Genomic DNA, 16,717 nt, shown 5'->3' on the forward strand with positions numbered 1-16,717 from the left:
CAGGTAAAGCAGCAGTGTAGCATTTGATGTTGTTGCTTATGTGAGGGTCAAAACTGGAGGTCTTCAAAACAAACTGAACGGAGGAATGTTGCTTCAGTGTTTCTTTCACTTCAGGAAGCTCCTTAAATTACCCCAAAGAGCTTGATTTACAGAAATATTGCTACAGTCTTTCAGGTTTTACTGACAGAAACCAACCAACCATGCTCTCACCAAAATGCCTGAAGACCACAGAGCCTGTTCTGCACAGCTCCAGCACAGCTCTGCCAGTGCTAATGCAGAGCAGTCCATCTAAATCACATGACTTTTAATAATAGATTTCTCCTCCATGTCCAGCATAGATACTCTGCAGCCAGAGACAGGGATGCAGTCAGATGTATCCGCTCTTTCTATCTCAAACCCTCAGGACTCTTAACCAGACCAGGGCGTGGACTGCTGTGTCTTATTTCCACAGCAAACTTAGTGTTATGAAACAGAACAACGGATATTTTGCTTGTAAGTCAGGTATTCTACCTGAAACCATCCCCCAAAAAAAGACCAAGTAAAAAACTTGCTGTGCCGTTTCTGAAGAAACAGATGTATATCAAATACTTGAGGTTCTTGTGTGTATGGTCGCTCCCTTCCGTTTTTACACAAGAACAAACCAGGGGCATCTCCCTCAGATCTCATAGTTCATCTGTATTAAAATTCTTTCAGTCACATGACATCAGCCGCTTAACCTTTCCTGCTGACTTCCTGATAGCTCTAGAATCAGATATAACAATGTGCAGCGTCTCCACCCGAAAAATTGTTCTGTCACATGTGACCAAAGCAAATCCTACAGAAGTTCATTTGTGGGTCTTCAGTATTGTTAGTTTGTTAATTATGGTAGTACATAAGCTCGCCATCATTAAAGGTTTGTTTGCCTGCTTGAAAAAAGCTGAAAATATTATGATCATTTTACAGTCATAGAGAACCACTGAAAAATGACATGTTACATGTGTAACTCCAGTGAGATGCAACAAATGAACAGTGTCATATCACATCAGCAACAGTGAGCTATAAGATAAGAATAAAATTCAAATTCTCACAACTGAATTTATTGGTGCAGTGTGTGGGGCTGTCCAGTTAGGTAGCAATATTAATTCCACTACTAATAAAATATGTGAAACTAGATAAAACATAAACAGAATGATCTCATTTATATGTTTACACCGTTTGAATAAGATTTCAATAACCATTACAGCAAAACCATCTTTGATTACTGGATTGATGTTTTGTTTATTACATTAGGTGCCATTTTAAGCTCAACAGCAAGTGAGTAGCTACAGGAACAAGGCGTGTTGATTCAAGGTGATGTGTGTCGTCAGAGTTACACATGTTCACACTGTCTTTACACCTCTGGCTTTCCCATTAGATTTTCAAACGTCAGTATGAAATGAATCCTTTGGGATTGAAGAAATTTGAGGAGAGAATGTTCTGGAAAGATACTGGAGTATGATTTCTTAAAAATAGTGATTCGATGTACCAGTACTCCTGGTTATATCTCATAAAGATGTTAAATCCTGTGGTGTGTCAGTCCATGAGGATGGTGCATTGCTGACTAATGGAAAAATGCATTATGAGACCTGTAATGGTAAAGAGCTGTCATGAGCAGACAAGATGAAACAGGAGCTGCCTGAAGCTCCCTATTACAGAGCAATAACACCATAATAATATGCATCGGTCAGCAAACTGAAGATTTAGCGTCCCTCTCTCCAGTCAAACTGCATTAGGAGAACATGGCTTTTGTTGGTGGCAGCACCTGTAACTAGAGGAAGTCTCTCTGCCCCTCTCCCTCTCTCTCTCTCTCTCTCTCTCTCTCTCTCTCTCTAACTCTTTCTGTGTTTGTAACTGACAGTGTTTGTAACTGGGCCTTCGCTCTGCTGGGCAGACAGCTGCAGAACACAGAGCGGGCTGCCATGTCAGAGCAGTCAGAACAGAATTGGGAAGTGCGACCACAACACGCACATCAGGGCAGACAGAAACCTCATCGCGTGCACGCCACTTCCATCACGGCCAGTGAAGAACGAGACAGGAACGCCAACCCATCCCTGAAAATGCAAACATCCGGAGAATTCCAAATTTAACGTCGACGGCGGTATTTAAACGGACAGATACGTCAACTGCGACATAAAAAAACATCAGCGGTCCTATATCTGGCTTTGAGACACAGAAATAGAGGAATGAATGAATTGAATGGAGATATGAAGAAACAGAAAACATTTATCATTGATCTCAAACGTGAGTTTAAAACCGTGCGGCAAAAACTGTCAGTCATGGTCTATTTGAACCTTGTCTAGCTACCCAGCCCTCTTTGTTCTCTAGTCTGAGGGGACGGTAGGGCTGATGACTCTGGGGACTGGAATGAATAAAGAATGAAGAGGAGTTGAATGGCAGACACTTCAGAGTCATTATAAAGCCTTTATGACTTAAAGCGCCACGCTCTCTTTTAGATTAGCACAATGGCCCTGTGGGGAGGAGAAAATGATATCGGCCCGATCTGTATAATTACTCATGGAGCTTTTCCTGATGTAGCTTCATTTAGCCGGGCACAATCTGAAACAGGTTCACTGCAGAGATTACTTGTTGAGAGGACTGAAGTGTGGGAACGAGTGACAAGCGCCTCTCTCTCTCTCTCTCTCTCTCTCTCTCTCTCTCTCTCTCTCTCTCTCTCTCTCTCTCCCTCTCTCTTTCTCTGAGATCATCTTTCTGGAGGCAATTCCTGATTTAAACAAGCAGAATCAGAGGTGTCCAAACTGACCTCAGACAGGTGAAGGACACATTATTATGTCCACTGTCTGTGTGTCTCATCCTGCTTCTTTATCTGTCCTCTGTGAATTCAGTGCGGATCAGACAGTGCTGGTGATGATGGCAGTGTGTGGAGGTGTGGAAGTGCAGGGTGACTAGCTCTCCAGTCCCAGCGGTTGGGTGTTACTGTGCAGCCTCTGTGAGACCTCAGGCCCAAAGATTACTCCAGAGAATCAGTACCATTTTTCTAACCGTGTAACCCAAGCTTTAGCGCGCAGAGTTTGGCAAAGCTGAAGTGGAGAGAAATGAAAAAATTCTCTCTCTCTCTCTCTCTCTCTCTCTCTCTCTCTGTCTCTGTCTCTCTCTCTCTTTCTCTCTCTCTCTCTCTCTGTCTCTCTCTCTCTCTCTGTCTCTCTCTCTCTCTCTCTCTCTCTCTCTCTCTCTCTCTCTTTTTAAGTTTTATGATTTCCGAAACCTTGAAATGAATGAAGTGAGGAGCAACAATACAAATTTATCTATGTAAATACATTGGTTATTTCTATTCACAGTGGTTATTTGAATTTGTGTTCAATATCAAATAAATGATCATTTCCCGTTTGCTCTCTGCGCTCCTAACAGGCAGAGGGGCTAATGCTAATTCTGAGCAGCTTGGAGTCAGTAGAGTCACAGAACACAAATCACGCCAATGTCTATAAACCAGCTCCCTTTTCTGAGGCATTCACAGAGTGTGACAGACTGAAATGTCTATTCTGGCAGCCAGGATCATCTGAAACATATTCCTCTAATACACTATGTTTAAAGACCTTTGTTTTTTCTTTGTCTTCTTCTTCTTCTTCTTCTTCTTTGTCTACTCACTTTCTGTTTCAGATGGCTACACCACAGACGACATTGAGTTTTACTGGCAGGCCGGCAGCGCCGTAACAGGGGTAGACAACATTGAGCTACCTCAGTTTTCTATCATCAACTACAAAACTCTGTCCAAGAAAGTGGTGTTTGCCACAGGTTTGTTAGTACTGCATGTCAGTATTATGACGTTATCTCAAAGAGAGAGAAATAATATTTATCCTTTTAGACAGAGAACACGTTGTGATTTTGTCATTAATGCGACGTCCGTCTCACTCGTGTAAAAGTTGATAAGATAATAATAGTTATGTGTTTTTCTTTCTCTCTCTATCAGGCTCATACCCACGTCTGTCTCTGAGTTTTAAACTGAAGAGAAACATTGGTTATTTCATCCTCCAGACGTACATGCCTTCCATCCTCATCACCATCCTGTCCTGGGTCTCCTTCTGGATTAATTATGATGCCTCTGCCGCACGGGTTGCCCTAGGTGTGTGTGTGTGTGTGTGTGTGTGAGTGAGAGATAGAGAGAGGGACAGAGACAGAGAGAGAGAGAGAGCGAGAGAGAGAGACAGGGAGAGACAGGCAGAGAGAGGAGGAGAGAAGGGTTGAAGTCATCAAAAGTACACACACACACACACACACACACACACACACACACACACACACACACACAGTGTCATACTTGGTGCTTTCAGATGTGAGTTGTGTCCAGGCTGACACAGGTTCTGAGTTCTTTCTCTTTGTGACTAGTATTACTACCTAAGACAAAAACCTAAATCAATTGACATGAAATGACATAAATGACATTAAATCCTGCCCTATTAAGTCACTGATTATTACTTACATTCCATCCCAACCACTACAACCTCCAGGGAGCAGTGTTTGGTGAGTCCTTCACCATTTGGTAGAAAATCACAAAATGGTTTCTTTTCATGTCCAGTTCCTTGATGGTGGAATCAGTTTCCCAATTCCATCCAATCTGCAGACACTTTCAAAACCTTCAAGAAAGACTCATGTCTTCTGCAAAAATCGTACTACCAGATCTGTGATCTAACCCACTCTCTTACACACATGCCCTTACCTGCAGACTGATATTTAAGAGACCCGTGCTGCAGTGTACTACCTGTCTCTCTGTGACATATTTTACTTTACTCTCTAAATTAGAAATGCGTTCTGCTGGCGCTTATGTTGACCCGTGTCCATTTACATTTCATAATGACGATGTCTTGACCTTTTTAGTGGCTGTTACTCATCACTAACTTACTCATGCACCAAACTTAGCCACGACGTTTAAACCACAGCCGGCTCCTGAGCATCCTCATGCTTGGATTGTATCTCCCCTCACTTGTCAGTCGCTTTGGAGAAAAGCGTCTGCGAATTGAGTGAATGTAATGTCAATGCAAATTTAAAACAACGCATCACATTATTCACTACAACTTTAAGCTCTTATACAGTTTAGACACCTATATTGATATTAACGTGAAACGGCTTTGAATTTACAACCTAAATTTGTTATTTTTGTATATTTATTCAACAAAAGGGGCAGGATTTTTTGTTAAAGCCTAATTCCGTCTTTCCACTCAGGTATTACCACGGTCCTCACAATGACCACCATAAACACACACCTGAGGGAGACGCTGCCGAAGATCCCATACGTCAAGGCTATAGACATCTACCTGATGGGCTGCTTCGTCTTTGTGTTCCTGGCCTTGCTGGAGTACGCTTTCGTCAACTACATCTTTTTTGGCCGTGGCCCCCACATGCAAAAGAAAGTGGCTGAGAAAGCAGCTAAAAGTAACAATGAGAAGAGTCGACTGGAGAGCAACAAGGTTCAGGTAATGAAAAAAATAAAATTTAAAAATGACCAGATCTCAGATAAGGCCTCTCAGGCACTTCCCCAGGACCTGTTTTACAACTGCTATACTCTGTTGAAACCTTCTCATTTGATTTTCAACCGACATTTTTCACATTTTTGTCTTTCCTCTTGACCCCTCCCCCTTTCACGTAGGTTGACACCCACGGGAACATCCCCCTGACCAATCTGGATATCCGTATTAGCGGGGCGGAAATGTTGGGCGGTCTCAGCGACCCGCGAAACACGATGTTCTCTTACGATAGTGCTAGCATCCAATACCGTAAGCCACTGACAGGTCGCGACCTCTATGGCCGGCCCACAGCCTCACTGGAGCGGCCAGCCAAGAAGAGCCGTCTGAGAAGACGGGCCTCGCAGCTTCGGGTTAAGATTCCGGATCTAACTGATGTGAATGCCATAGACAAATGGTCCCGTGTCATTTTCCCTATAACCTTCACCTTTTTTAACCTGGTGTACTGGCTATACTATGTCCACTAGGAGGCAGCACTGAACACAGCTCGGCTTTGTCTCGTATTTTTCAGGTCTGACCAGACGCTCAGTCGCTCTGATTGTTACTTAGGGTTACTGAAGAGGAGAAAATACGCAGAAAGTTGTTTCTCTGTAGATATATTTGAATATATGATGAGCTACTATATATAAGTATACATATATATATAAAAAAAAGAAAATCCATGTATAATTTTAAGCAGAAATGTGAGCTAATATGATTATCCAATCTTTTAAAGTTATTCACTCATTTAGATAGTCTAACAACCATAAGCCCAAAATGAAGACACTCTCCAAGTCTGCAAATGTTTGTCCACACGTCTGACAGTGATTGTCTGTCATTTGTATTGACTTCATGGACATCTTTTGACAGGAACCATATCCCGGCATGCGCACTTTTCCACCTAAAGGAGTAAAATTACTGTGGCACTTTTTCAGATCCATCTGCTGGTTTTCTCCCGTCTAAATCCGCATCATTAATCCATCATGTTACCGACTGATTCCTCATTTTACTGAGCAAACTGGTACGGTTTGTCTTCAGGTTTCGACCATCCAGAAACAAATTTGGCCCTCAGCTAAAAAGAGAAATAGCAGTATTTAGACCCCATCGGCTCTGTTTGCCTTCGCAGCTTTCATTTGTATGTGTGCGTGTCTGTGTGTGTGTGTGTGTGTGTGTGTGTGTGTGTGTGTGTGTATGTGTGGGTTTTTTTTGGGGGGGGGGTGATACATGTATTTGATAGATGAAAAAAACATATTTTGCTAATATAGATTATTAGAAGTCAGACTTCACTGTTATATTCTCACAAGATACTTCCCAACCCAGACTTCTATCATCCACAGAATCAATTAGAAATCATAATTTTTTTTTCAGTGTCTGTGAATGAATCAAAACTGTTACTATTTTCAGAAGAAACGTGGTATCGAATGACTTATGATATAACCATGCCAACGGGACAAAAAAAAACCCCAAACCTCTGAAACCCTTCTTAATGACGATGTCTTTGTGCCAATGGAAAACTGCTCTCATAACCTATTTTATTTTCGCTCAGTGGTCATGTATTTTTGATATTTTTCCGTATTAATTATTCCTATGTCTTTTGTCTATTCTCAAAATCTGTTGTTAGGAGTGTCGTCAGTATGAAATCATGTCTGGGCTCAAACACACTGGGCTTAAGGGTTGAATAATACTTTGGGCTGATCACTGGAGCAAACAGAGTGAAAAAACTGAGACTGAGAGAGAGAGAGAGAGAGAGAGAGAGAGAGACATAATACAGCGCCTTGCCATTGCTCTTCATGGCTGAATTTGTGCCTTTTAACCAAAAAAAAAAAGGTCAATGTTTTACAGGGTTTCACTCACAACTAGTGAATAAAACCAACTTTTCTAAAAGACAGCAATGACAAAAAAAATCACAATCAATATTTAGGGCTTTTATGATTCTCTGTATTCATAAATATACATGCTTATGCATAGATGCGTAAATCAGTGGTTAGTTGTCCAACATTCCAGCATTTCCATGGCTCTGGGAGAAAGACAGCTGCAGGATTGGAAGAGAGTGATGTCACTGGACCTGGTTCTCTTTTCTAACCAGAATTGCATCACACGTATGAGGAAACACCCATCATATGTAAACATACTCACACCAGCATGCGCATGCATAAACACATAGACATGCACAGATGTTACACGCGCATTGAACACATACTAAGACCATGTAAACAGAGTTACTGAACTGGAAGAATGATTCTGCACACACACACACACTTGTGCACATGTACAATCTGTACACGTGTGCAAACACAAAACCTTTGGACAGTGGATGCCAAAAAAAAAAAATGGAAGAAAAAAAAAACCGAAAAGGAAACACTGATGGTTTCTCCAAAGCTCCTAAAGGAGTGTGACTAACTTCTTTATTGTGTAAAATAGTGTTAATGTGACCCATGTGCTGTGTCTGTGAGCTCCCATTGAATTGTGTTTGAATCCGTGTGTGTGTGGGTGTGCGCGTTTTGAGAGTGAATGTGTCTTTGTCAAAGGCACTGAACCTGAGTAGCACAGTAGTCCTTGAAAATCCTGTTTCAATTTAAATAACTCAAATAAAACGTCTCACCAAACAAATGATAGTGAAGTTTTTGTTTTTCTTTCCCCCCCCCCCCCCCCCCCCCCCCCCACAAACCGGTGGGCCCACTGAAATTCCCCAAGCGGAAGTATGTCAGTTCATCTTTTCTAGGGCAGATTTGAGACATTTTCTTGAGATGCTTGAAATAAATTTTTTTTTAAAAAAAAATCCTGATTGTTGTTTATTTCCCATGTCACTCCCAGTGAAAAAGCATTGTCACTATGGTTACCTTTGGTGGTTTGTGTGTGCATGTGCAACGCGTGTGTCTTGAAGGGCTGGAGAGGCCTCTCTCTCACTGCCAAACAACAAAAGTTGCCTTCACTGACAACTTCATGTCTGCCCGTAGCTTTAGTCTATACTTAAGAGTCTCTAAAAACTACCTTATTTGTCAAATCAATCCTTAAGACTGAGAGACCTTCTCTACATACTGAGAAGTCAAAAAGAACTGATTGAAAACTGAGGAATTGTTTGAAAGCTGATTTTTAGATTACTGCTTCTGAATGACTATGTGTTTTCCTAGAAGTTATCTAACATGCCCACCTGATCTTAATACGTATTTGAGTCAAACTACTGCTTTCAAAAGTTTATGGCACTTTGCGTCTACATTACGGGTACTTTAATATTGTAATAAAACAGACGCAGATGTCAAGTTAGATCATGGCTGTGATGTGTCATGAAATGGCCACGAAACATTAGGTACACACCCGGAGTCCCTCGTCTTCCTCTCTAAGCAATAACATCTGATAAAGTAAAACATGATGGAGTTACACTAAGAGTATGCCTTTGCGTGTCTTCTTTTTTTTTTTTCTTCAAATGCTGAAGCATTTGCATGTGTTTCACAATACCAGGAACCAATGCAGGAGGAACTGTGTTGATTTAATATACTTGGTAAGAACACTTCCAGTTTTTTTTTAGTTAAGTCACGGATAGTAACTAGATCTCTGGGAGGAAAGAAGAATACATTTATCTGTATCACAGTTTCGGTTTCGGTCTGTGTTTTAATGATATGATAAATGACGTGTTCATGACAGAAAGACGAAACAAAAGCCATTGTATTTCTCTCACTTTTAATGACACATACATGTGTTTGAAATGCAACACATATTTTACATTTTACAAATGAGAAAAGGTGAAAAAGTAGAAATTGAAAGACAAAATCCAAAAATTAAGCAAACTCTCTCTCCTTGCTCTTCCTATCTGAATCAGATTCCAGCGTGGTCTCGGTGACCGTTTCTCATTAAGGACGCTCAGTGAACGGAGGAAGTGATGTCAGCATATCGCAACACCACCCATTTTGAACTGACACCTCGCCCTCATTAAAGACGCGAGATGGCACAGGAAGCTCCGAGACGTCTCCCGGAGAGAATTATGGGCTCGTTTCTTTGCCTTAATGACGTGATTAGAGGAGAGAGCGCTGAATGATGGTGTGAGCTCTGGGTAAGAAGTCTTTGTCAGTCAAGCAATGAAAGGTTCTGACTGGCTGATGACGTGAGGGGCCTCGGTTCAGGCTCTTAATCCAGCGTTATTGAAAAATCACCACCTGGACTGCACGGAGCTCTAGCAAATGGGGTTATATCGTAATGGAAGAGATGATGGGTCGTTAGAGATGGAAACGTCTTTAGCCCTTAAAGACGTGCTTAACAAGTTGGTGTTTTTTTTTTGTTTTGTTTTGTTTTTTTTATGCGTGAATTCCGCTCCTGGGTCACGTGGGCGATGTTTCGTAACAATTGCATTAAAGCCTCCACCACCTGTAGTCTGAGGTCACAGAGTTGTCATGGCGATGGGATAAATAGTCAAGATTCAACTGCCCTTCTCATTTCAGCTGCAAGACCACCTGTGAGAACAGTCATAAACAGTAACTCAAATGTGGGAAGTGTGTGTGTGTGTGTGTGTGACTATGTTTTGTATGTTTTCTTATTTATACGTGCTACTGCACAGACAAATGTATGTGTGTGTGTGTGTTTCACCTTATTGGCCGCCTCCAGTGCACTGATGAGTGTTTGTAGCTCCTCTCTGTTCATTTCTATGCTGACAGGTCTCTGAATTGCATTCTCTTTCAGGTCCAGACTCAGGTTCAGCAGAGGAGTGTGTAGAGCAGAGAGTTTATCACTAGACAAGGCCAGCTGCATGTACCCCCAGGTAAGGATGGGGGGAGAGAGAGAGAGAGAGAGAATGAGAGAAACAAAAAGAGAGGTGAAATGTGATTTTGTCAAGAAACTTTAACACGTCGTGACTTCTAACGTGTTCGCCCGTATTTAATACGTCGACGTGCTAGACACCATCGCGCTGCTGGGTCATACTTTGATCTGCCAGTTGAAGTCCTGAAGCTGCGTGCTGGAGACAGCATTAGTTCTCTCCACTAGAGCGTGTCTAATCTCCTCCTGCCTGGAGTGGACAACCTGCAAAATGGCTTCAGCATGGCCAGAGTCCAGATCAGCCAGCAATTCCTGGATCTACACACACACACACACACACAGACACACACAGACACACACAGACACACACACACACCGAAAGTTAGTAAGTATTAATATGACCTCAGCAACGTAAACCTACATGCCTATTATGTTTTGCTCCTCTTCGCAGGCTGATGAATGGAGTTTTTTTATTGCAGAAACAGATAATCATACAACACATATTTTAAAAAAAGGCTGAACAAAAAACAGTGAGGTAGAAAGGTGTGAATGTGTCTGTGGACACATGCATGCACGAGTGTGTGCTTGTGTGTGTGGTTGGGGTAATCATGAGTGATCAGACATGAATTCCTTCCAGACCGAAATATGTAATAAATTATTTCTGAAAAGATGGTTTGACGATACAGGGCATTTTTATTTGTTCTATATCTTCATGATATTTTAATAAATTGTATAAAACTTGCTCAATAACTTTGAAAGAACTGTTGAACATCAGGCAGGGCTGGGCCTATGAATAATTTTGCGATATTTTTAGGCCATATCATGATATGCGATATTTATCTCCATATTTTGAATTCTCTTCTAAATGCTTGATTTAACCCTCTGATGCATACAATCACGTCAAAATGGTGATTCCAGTAGTCCCTGCAACATATGCCAGCATTAAAATATTCTTGTTTTTATTCATTAACGGTTTCTATTGGAACAATTTTAAACTTGCATGCAAAAAGGGGGAAGTCACAACAAAGTTAAATTTAATGAAACGGTATTTACATCTTCCTTGCAACACCCAAACCACTGCCAGACAATGTATCCGGTGCTGTTTCTTTTTGGAACCAACTCGGTCGCCTCCATTTTCTATTACTGTTTCCGAACTCAACACGTATAAACTCGCTTCAGCGCTTCACTTTCGCTCTCCCCAGGCTCTTTCCCTGTTCCCTCCAGATACACAAACACACCTCCCACCTATATACGTCAAACACACTCGCCCAGGAGAGTGGTCTGGATGGGCAGGCGAGTGTGTGTCATGTATGTATGTGATTTTTTTTTCCTTTTTGTGTCTGTGACAGGGATTTCATTTTGCGTGTAAGAGAGAAAGCGGAAGGATGCGTATACATGGACAAATGATGTGTGTGCATCAGGGGTAGGGGGCAAAGGAATGAAACATATAAAAAGAAAAAAAAAAACCCAGAAAAATATATATGAAAAAAAAAAACACACATAAAACTTAAAGGGCAAAGGGGTTGAAAAATAGCAGGGCTATAGCATTATAGCGTTATGTAGTATGGATAGAAACAACAAGAGAAAGCTTAGCAGCAGGAAGACCATACAGAACCCATATTCACATGGGGACAGATGACTCTCACATTAGCAAAATAAATGCCAATGAGAAAAAAAAGGAGAAGGGAAGAAAAAATGGGTTATAAAATAAGGAAGCAGCAACAGTCAGGCTGTAAAGAATGCACAATAAGGAATCACAGGGTGCCTCTGTGTGTAACCAGAATCACAGACGAGAACATCATAGACGAAGGCTGATCGATTCAGCTTAATCCCACAAAGTTCTTCACTGTATTCTGAAGAACCAGGATGTTGTCATTTGGGGCCTCTACACAGGCCGTTTATACTGAGAACAGCCAATTTGCCCTTGCTTCCTGTGCAGGCAGAAGAGGGGAAAGAGGGAATTTTTTTCGTTTGTTTATTCAAAGCTTGTTCCTTTTAGTATGTTCCCCAATACCAAGTTCAAGACTCCTTATGCTTGTAACGCTCAAACCTCAAAACCGCAACAACAGGGCAAGGGGGCCTTTGATTTCGACTTGCCAAATCAATAGGCATAGTAAAAGGTGACAGGATTGGCTTGATAATGTGATAATTTAGACGTCCCAACTATTAAATGACATACTCTCTCCTCTGGGTGATCTGGGAAACCACTGTGGGATTTCAGAGAAAATCAGACTGTCTCTCATACTTCTAATTTTGGAGATCCAGTAAAGACTCTTTCAATAATTCCTTGTCAAGAACGTCAAGTTTAGATTGACATTACGGAAGAGTCTTGACTGAGGGGGAAGAAAAAACCCTGTCGGTAACATTACTTCCTACAGTTTAAAATACTTCAATTACACAAAGCTGCTCTCTTTTCGGCTTCCTTACTCTCTGTAACATACTCTAAAGTTTGCATCACAGTGTGCCTCACATTCAAAAGCACCTATTCCATAAATGTACATCTCTGTCTTACATACAGACCTCCTGATCTGAGTATTTCTTGCCAATAGCCAGCCTGAAGAGGGAGGGGAGTGCGTTCATAAGCTCCGTCCATTCTGAGAGGCTCCATCTGTCACCATAGTCTGTTCTCCGTGGATAACCCCGTCCACAAAGGCCATCCACCACTCTGTGTAGCAGCTAGAAAGGATGTGGGAAACGAAGATTCATATTTCGGACAAACTCGTGCATAGGTCAAATATGCAGAAGAATTCACCAATATGTTTATTTGGGCATGCCATACAACACACACTAATGTTACCACGAAAGCTGTTTTCGTGGATTGGTCTCAAGCGATAGCATTAAATATGACAGAACAAGAACAAAACTCTAATATTAGCTAAGTGAGTGACATACGTGAAAAGGTCGCCGCAATTATTCTTCCAGTTTCCAGTCGATCTATAGATCTATAGGACAAATGTTTGTGCACAGATCGAATGACCGTACACCACCATATGTGTTCTACGAAAATCGATTCCTGCTTTCCTATGAAACTACGTGCATAAGATTCCGTGTTTGGAGGGGCAGACAAAATGTGGTAAAACAACAAGGGTCTGCCTGAGGTGTATGCCACCCTAGACCCCGACTATACGAACTGTACAGCGTCTGATTAATACGCAGGGTGCATTCAGCAGGGTTCAGTTAAGTTTAATTTTTGCACTGAATCCTTGGCTAGCGACCACGAGAGAGCGAGAATCCTCGCTCAGTGTTGTCGCCCTATAATTAATATAATGAACACTACTTCCCCACATTCCTTAACAGGCCTACTATATACAATATATCGTCGTAACTTACTTTTGGACATTCTGCAGGAGATAATTTTTCAAGTAACTTCATCATTTTTCTTTCATTCCGCTTTTCTCCGCCGTACGAATTGTCAGCTGACATGCGACGTATCACATGACAAGTATTCTGATGCGTGTTCACAAGCTATAATTGTTGATGAGCTGTTAAAAAAATTGCCTGCATTATCTGCTTTCTACATACCAGACGTGTTCTGACTGTTACACGAAAGAAAAATTAAATTAGTTCAGTAAAAGAAAGGAGGACTTACGATGCTGAGACTGAAGCCACCCTTTTAGCTATATTTACCCTAGACAGTTGCAACTGATCCGGAAATCACAACACCTTAACATGCGTCAAAATAAAACGTTAAATTTCTCTTTCAGTGTCCTCAGTGACTCAGTAATGTATGTCCTCCACATATCGGATTTAACGTAATGCAAAAGTTCAAACAGGGATCAAGACTACAATAACAATTAAATTTTACTTTCTTCTTATCATGTAAACAAACAGTCTTGGTGGTGGTGGTTTTTAGACTATAGACTCTGCTATAAAATCCATTATTGGAATTTTTTTTCGTGGATTGGTCTCAAACGATAGCATTAAATATTTAATATATATTCTTGAATATAACTCAGACATTTTAAAACTTAACAGAACACTAAACTTTTAAATACTTACTTTGCCAAAGTTACTGTAGATCTTAAATGTACTACATTTTGGAAAAACCGTATAGACATTGTCGAAGTAATTAATTAAACCAACAAAAAAAGTAGAATACCCTTGTCTTAATTATGCATAACATGTGTAGACTGTAGGTGTAACATTTCTTCTCTGTTAGCAGCCTACAGTGTTTGCAATTCACTCAGTGTTGAACAGCCCTCTAAAAAGGTCCCAGAGATGCTGATGCGCCGGTGCTTTTGTGAACAAGATCAACGCAACCAAAGGAAGCGAGTAAGTGTTTGTCAGCATTAAAAACTAAGGCTGCACTAGCTCTAAATGTGAGTAGTTCAATGACTTGTCGCCATATATTGGACAGAAGTCTCTTTAAATTGTATTCCATAGATCTATTACCCGGTGTCAAGTTGGGATCAGTGAATGAAAAGTAAGTTTCATTAGTCTTTGCCCATCGCTGTGTTGCGCTGTTTGCATTTAGGGAACCTCGTGCATTCGGACGCTTGGCATCTGCGAGTAACGAGGACAGTGTTTTGGTAACCAGACTGGGTTCTTAATGTCTGCATTAAGTTTAGTTCTGTCATGTTTGACGGATACCGCGTCACTGTAACTTCCAAATGTCCGCTCAAGGCAAGGTTAAGCCCACACATGGTTTCTCACCGGTGCACGTAGAAAACGACGCTAGAGCCGTTCCTTGGAATATATTTCCGGTGGAAATAAGGAAGGGTTCTTGCCTTGATGACCGATCGATAAGAGAATGCACTAATCTTATTGAATAGTTTGTTATTAACTACATATAGTGAATTGCCTGGTTTCGATTCTTCTGACAGGCCCGTGGTTTCTTATTTTCTCTGTACAACTGTATCGTTATCGTTGTCTTGGTAACAAATGGTATATTTGAACAATTTTAATACAGTTGCTGTGCCCCTTTTAAGTTAAAATCGAGGGACGAAGAGGAGAGGTGTCTTTTCATTTATGTCCTATTAATGGTGCATAAAAGAACAAAACAGTGAAAATGCATCCTATACATGTTTTAGGTTTCAAGCGAAGTATTATTTGCAGTCTTAGTGAGAATGCTCTCAGGATTGTAAAGGCAATATGAAACCTTCGTAGCGGTTTGGAGGTAAGACTGAAATGCTTCATTTGTCTCTTGTCCTTCCTGGAACCTGATGCAAGATTTGCATTTAGTGGGTAGTGAACTAATAAACAACAAAGCAGTACAGCAGACCCTCCATAAGACCAGCTGTGTGCTGTTTTCGTGGTATGTATGTTAATAGTGTAAAGGTGAATTGGTCAGTTATAATTTCAGTGCAGCCCAGCAGTCTGAAGAAAAGTGAAAGTTTTCAACCGTTCTTGTGAAAGGCTGTGTGAATGGAGGTGGGACCTGACAAACAGGAAATATTCTGCTTCTCTTCTTCAGGACATCTTTTCCAGTAGACTAGTGTAAGAATGAACGTTAATGTATTTTTGTCGGGACGGTGGTTAATTATCTGGTAAATTCCGGATTAATCAGAAGACCCGGTTAAGGCAGTTCTACAACTGGGGGTAGCCTACTTCGGGTGGAGAAGCAAGCCGCCTGGAAGAAGCCAGTGATTACTGTCTGATTTCACAACCCCATGTTGTCTGCGCCTGCTAGCACATGCACACATACAGACATACAAGCTTTCTCTCCCTGAAATACGTTACAGTAATTTTATACACCGCCTTAAACACGCAGCTAAAACTTCATATCAGTCGAACATGTTAAAGACCCATTTGCTTTGTTTGCTTGACTGACTGATTAATTTTTAACTTATTGGAATTCCAATAATTCCAGTTTAAGCTTGCATGATTTGGACAGTTTGAGTAACCTCCTCCAATTAGATACCAGTTTCCCCCTTGATAATCGCACAGAGTTTCACTTGCGCACTCGGCCGGAGGTTTAGAATGTTCCACTGTCGTTCTAATGAGTTTCAGGCTGACGCACATTCAGGCCGTTGTAGAATCACTTTTGCACCCTTCTTCTTATCGTACAGACACAAGGTACCACCCCAAAAAAAGGTTGGAGTAATGGTTCTTGCTTCCTCTCTTTGTCTACTGCTGGTGCATCTTTTCAGTGACCGTTCAAGCTTTCATAAAACCGAGAAAGAGAAGCTGCAGTAAAGATGGATATTCCCTCATTGCAAAGTTAGTGAGCAAAATTAGGGAACTGGCTAATTTTACAAACCCCTCATTTATCCTGAAAGTGCCGTAAGAACCAACCAAATCAAATATATACACATGTGCACATATCATACACAGTCAGAACAAACCCTCTCGTATTGCAGTCAGATTCTGATTCCAGTTTGTGTTATCAGTGCAGTTTTTATGAGAGTGTTGTCAGAATGTTGCCCATTGGTCTTAATTTACAGTCATGATGCGTGGTGTATATATATATGTCCTTCCATGTTCCCTTCATAGATAAATACATTGTTAAAGGCATTAATGCTTTAATTAATTGTTTTACCTCTAAGGACAAAACGTCCATA

At 41.1% G+C, this 16,717-nt stretch overlaps 2 protein-coding genes across 3 annotated transcripts in view; one reads left to right on the forward strand and one right to left on the reverse strand.

The window, feature by feature from the left end:
- gabrb1 (gamma-aminobutyric acid type A receptor subunit beta1) overlaps positions 1 to 5,959 on the forward strand; it is an 18,595-nt gene extending 12,636 nt beyond the window's left edge. Inside the window, exons 6-9 of one of the 2 annotated variants that reach the window (XM_030772758.1) lie at positions 3,634 to 3,768; positions 3,944 to 4,096; positions 5,194 to 5,444; positions 5,618 to 5,959. In XM_030772758.1, coding sequence (XP_030628618.1) covers positions 3,634 to 3,768; positions 3,944 to 4,096; positions 5,194 to 5,444; positions 5,618 to 5,959 — 881 coding nt within the window. The remainder of the gene's footprint in view (positions 1 to 3,633; positions 3,769 to 3,943; positions 4,097 to 5,193; positions 5,445 to 5,617) is intronic. The other variant, XM_030772759.1, reaches the window with a different exon arrangement.
- Positions 5,960 to 9,306: 3,347 nt separating this feature from the next.
- On the reverse strand, positions 9,307 to 13,625 carry commd8 (COMM domain containing 8). Its single transcript, XM_030772656.1, has 5 exons — positions 13,548 to 13,625; positions 12,738 to 12,893; positions 10,383 to 10,535; positions 10,050 to 10,205; positions 9,307 to 9,916 (listed from the first exon to the last, which is right to left on the reverse strand). Exons 1-5 carry the CDS (start codon positions 13,590 to 13,592, stop codon positions 9,896 to 9,898), a joined length of 531 nt encoding a protein of 176 aa, XP_030628516.1. The 5' UTR covers positions 13,593 to 13,625; the 3' UTR covers positions 9,307 to 9,895.
- Between the last annotated feature and the right edge of the window lie 3,092 nt (positions 13,626 to 16,717).

The sequence above is a fragment of the Chanos chanos genome, chromosome 4, assembly GCF_902362185.1.
Source record: "Chanos chanos chromosome 4, fChaCha1.1, whole genome shotgun sequence".
Classification (NCBI taxonomy): Eukaryota; Metazoa; Chordata; class Actinopteri; order Gonorynchiformes; family Chanidae; genus Chanos; species Chanos chanos.

Bases quoted from the DNA above. Each gene is read 5' to 3' on its own strand.
- commd8 (XM_030772656.1), bottom strand. From the start codon at position 13,592: ATGATGAAGTTACTTGAAAAATTATCTCCTGCAGAATGTCCAAAA. The intron at 10,536-12,737 runs GTCTGTATGTAA...GTGTGTGTGTAG, and splicing joins AGAAATACTCAGATCAGGAG to ATCCAGGAATTGCTGGCTGA. The intron at 9,917-10,049 runs GTGAAACACACA...CTGTTCTCACAG, and splicing joins CACTGGAGGCGGCCAATAAG to GTGGTCTTGCAGCTGAAATG.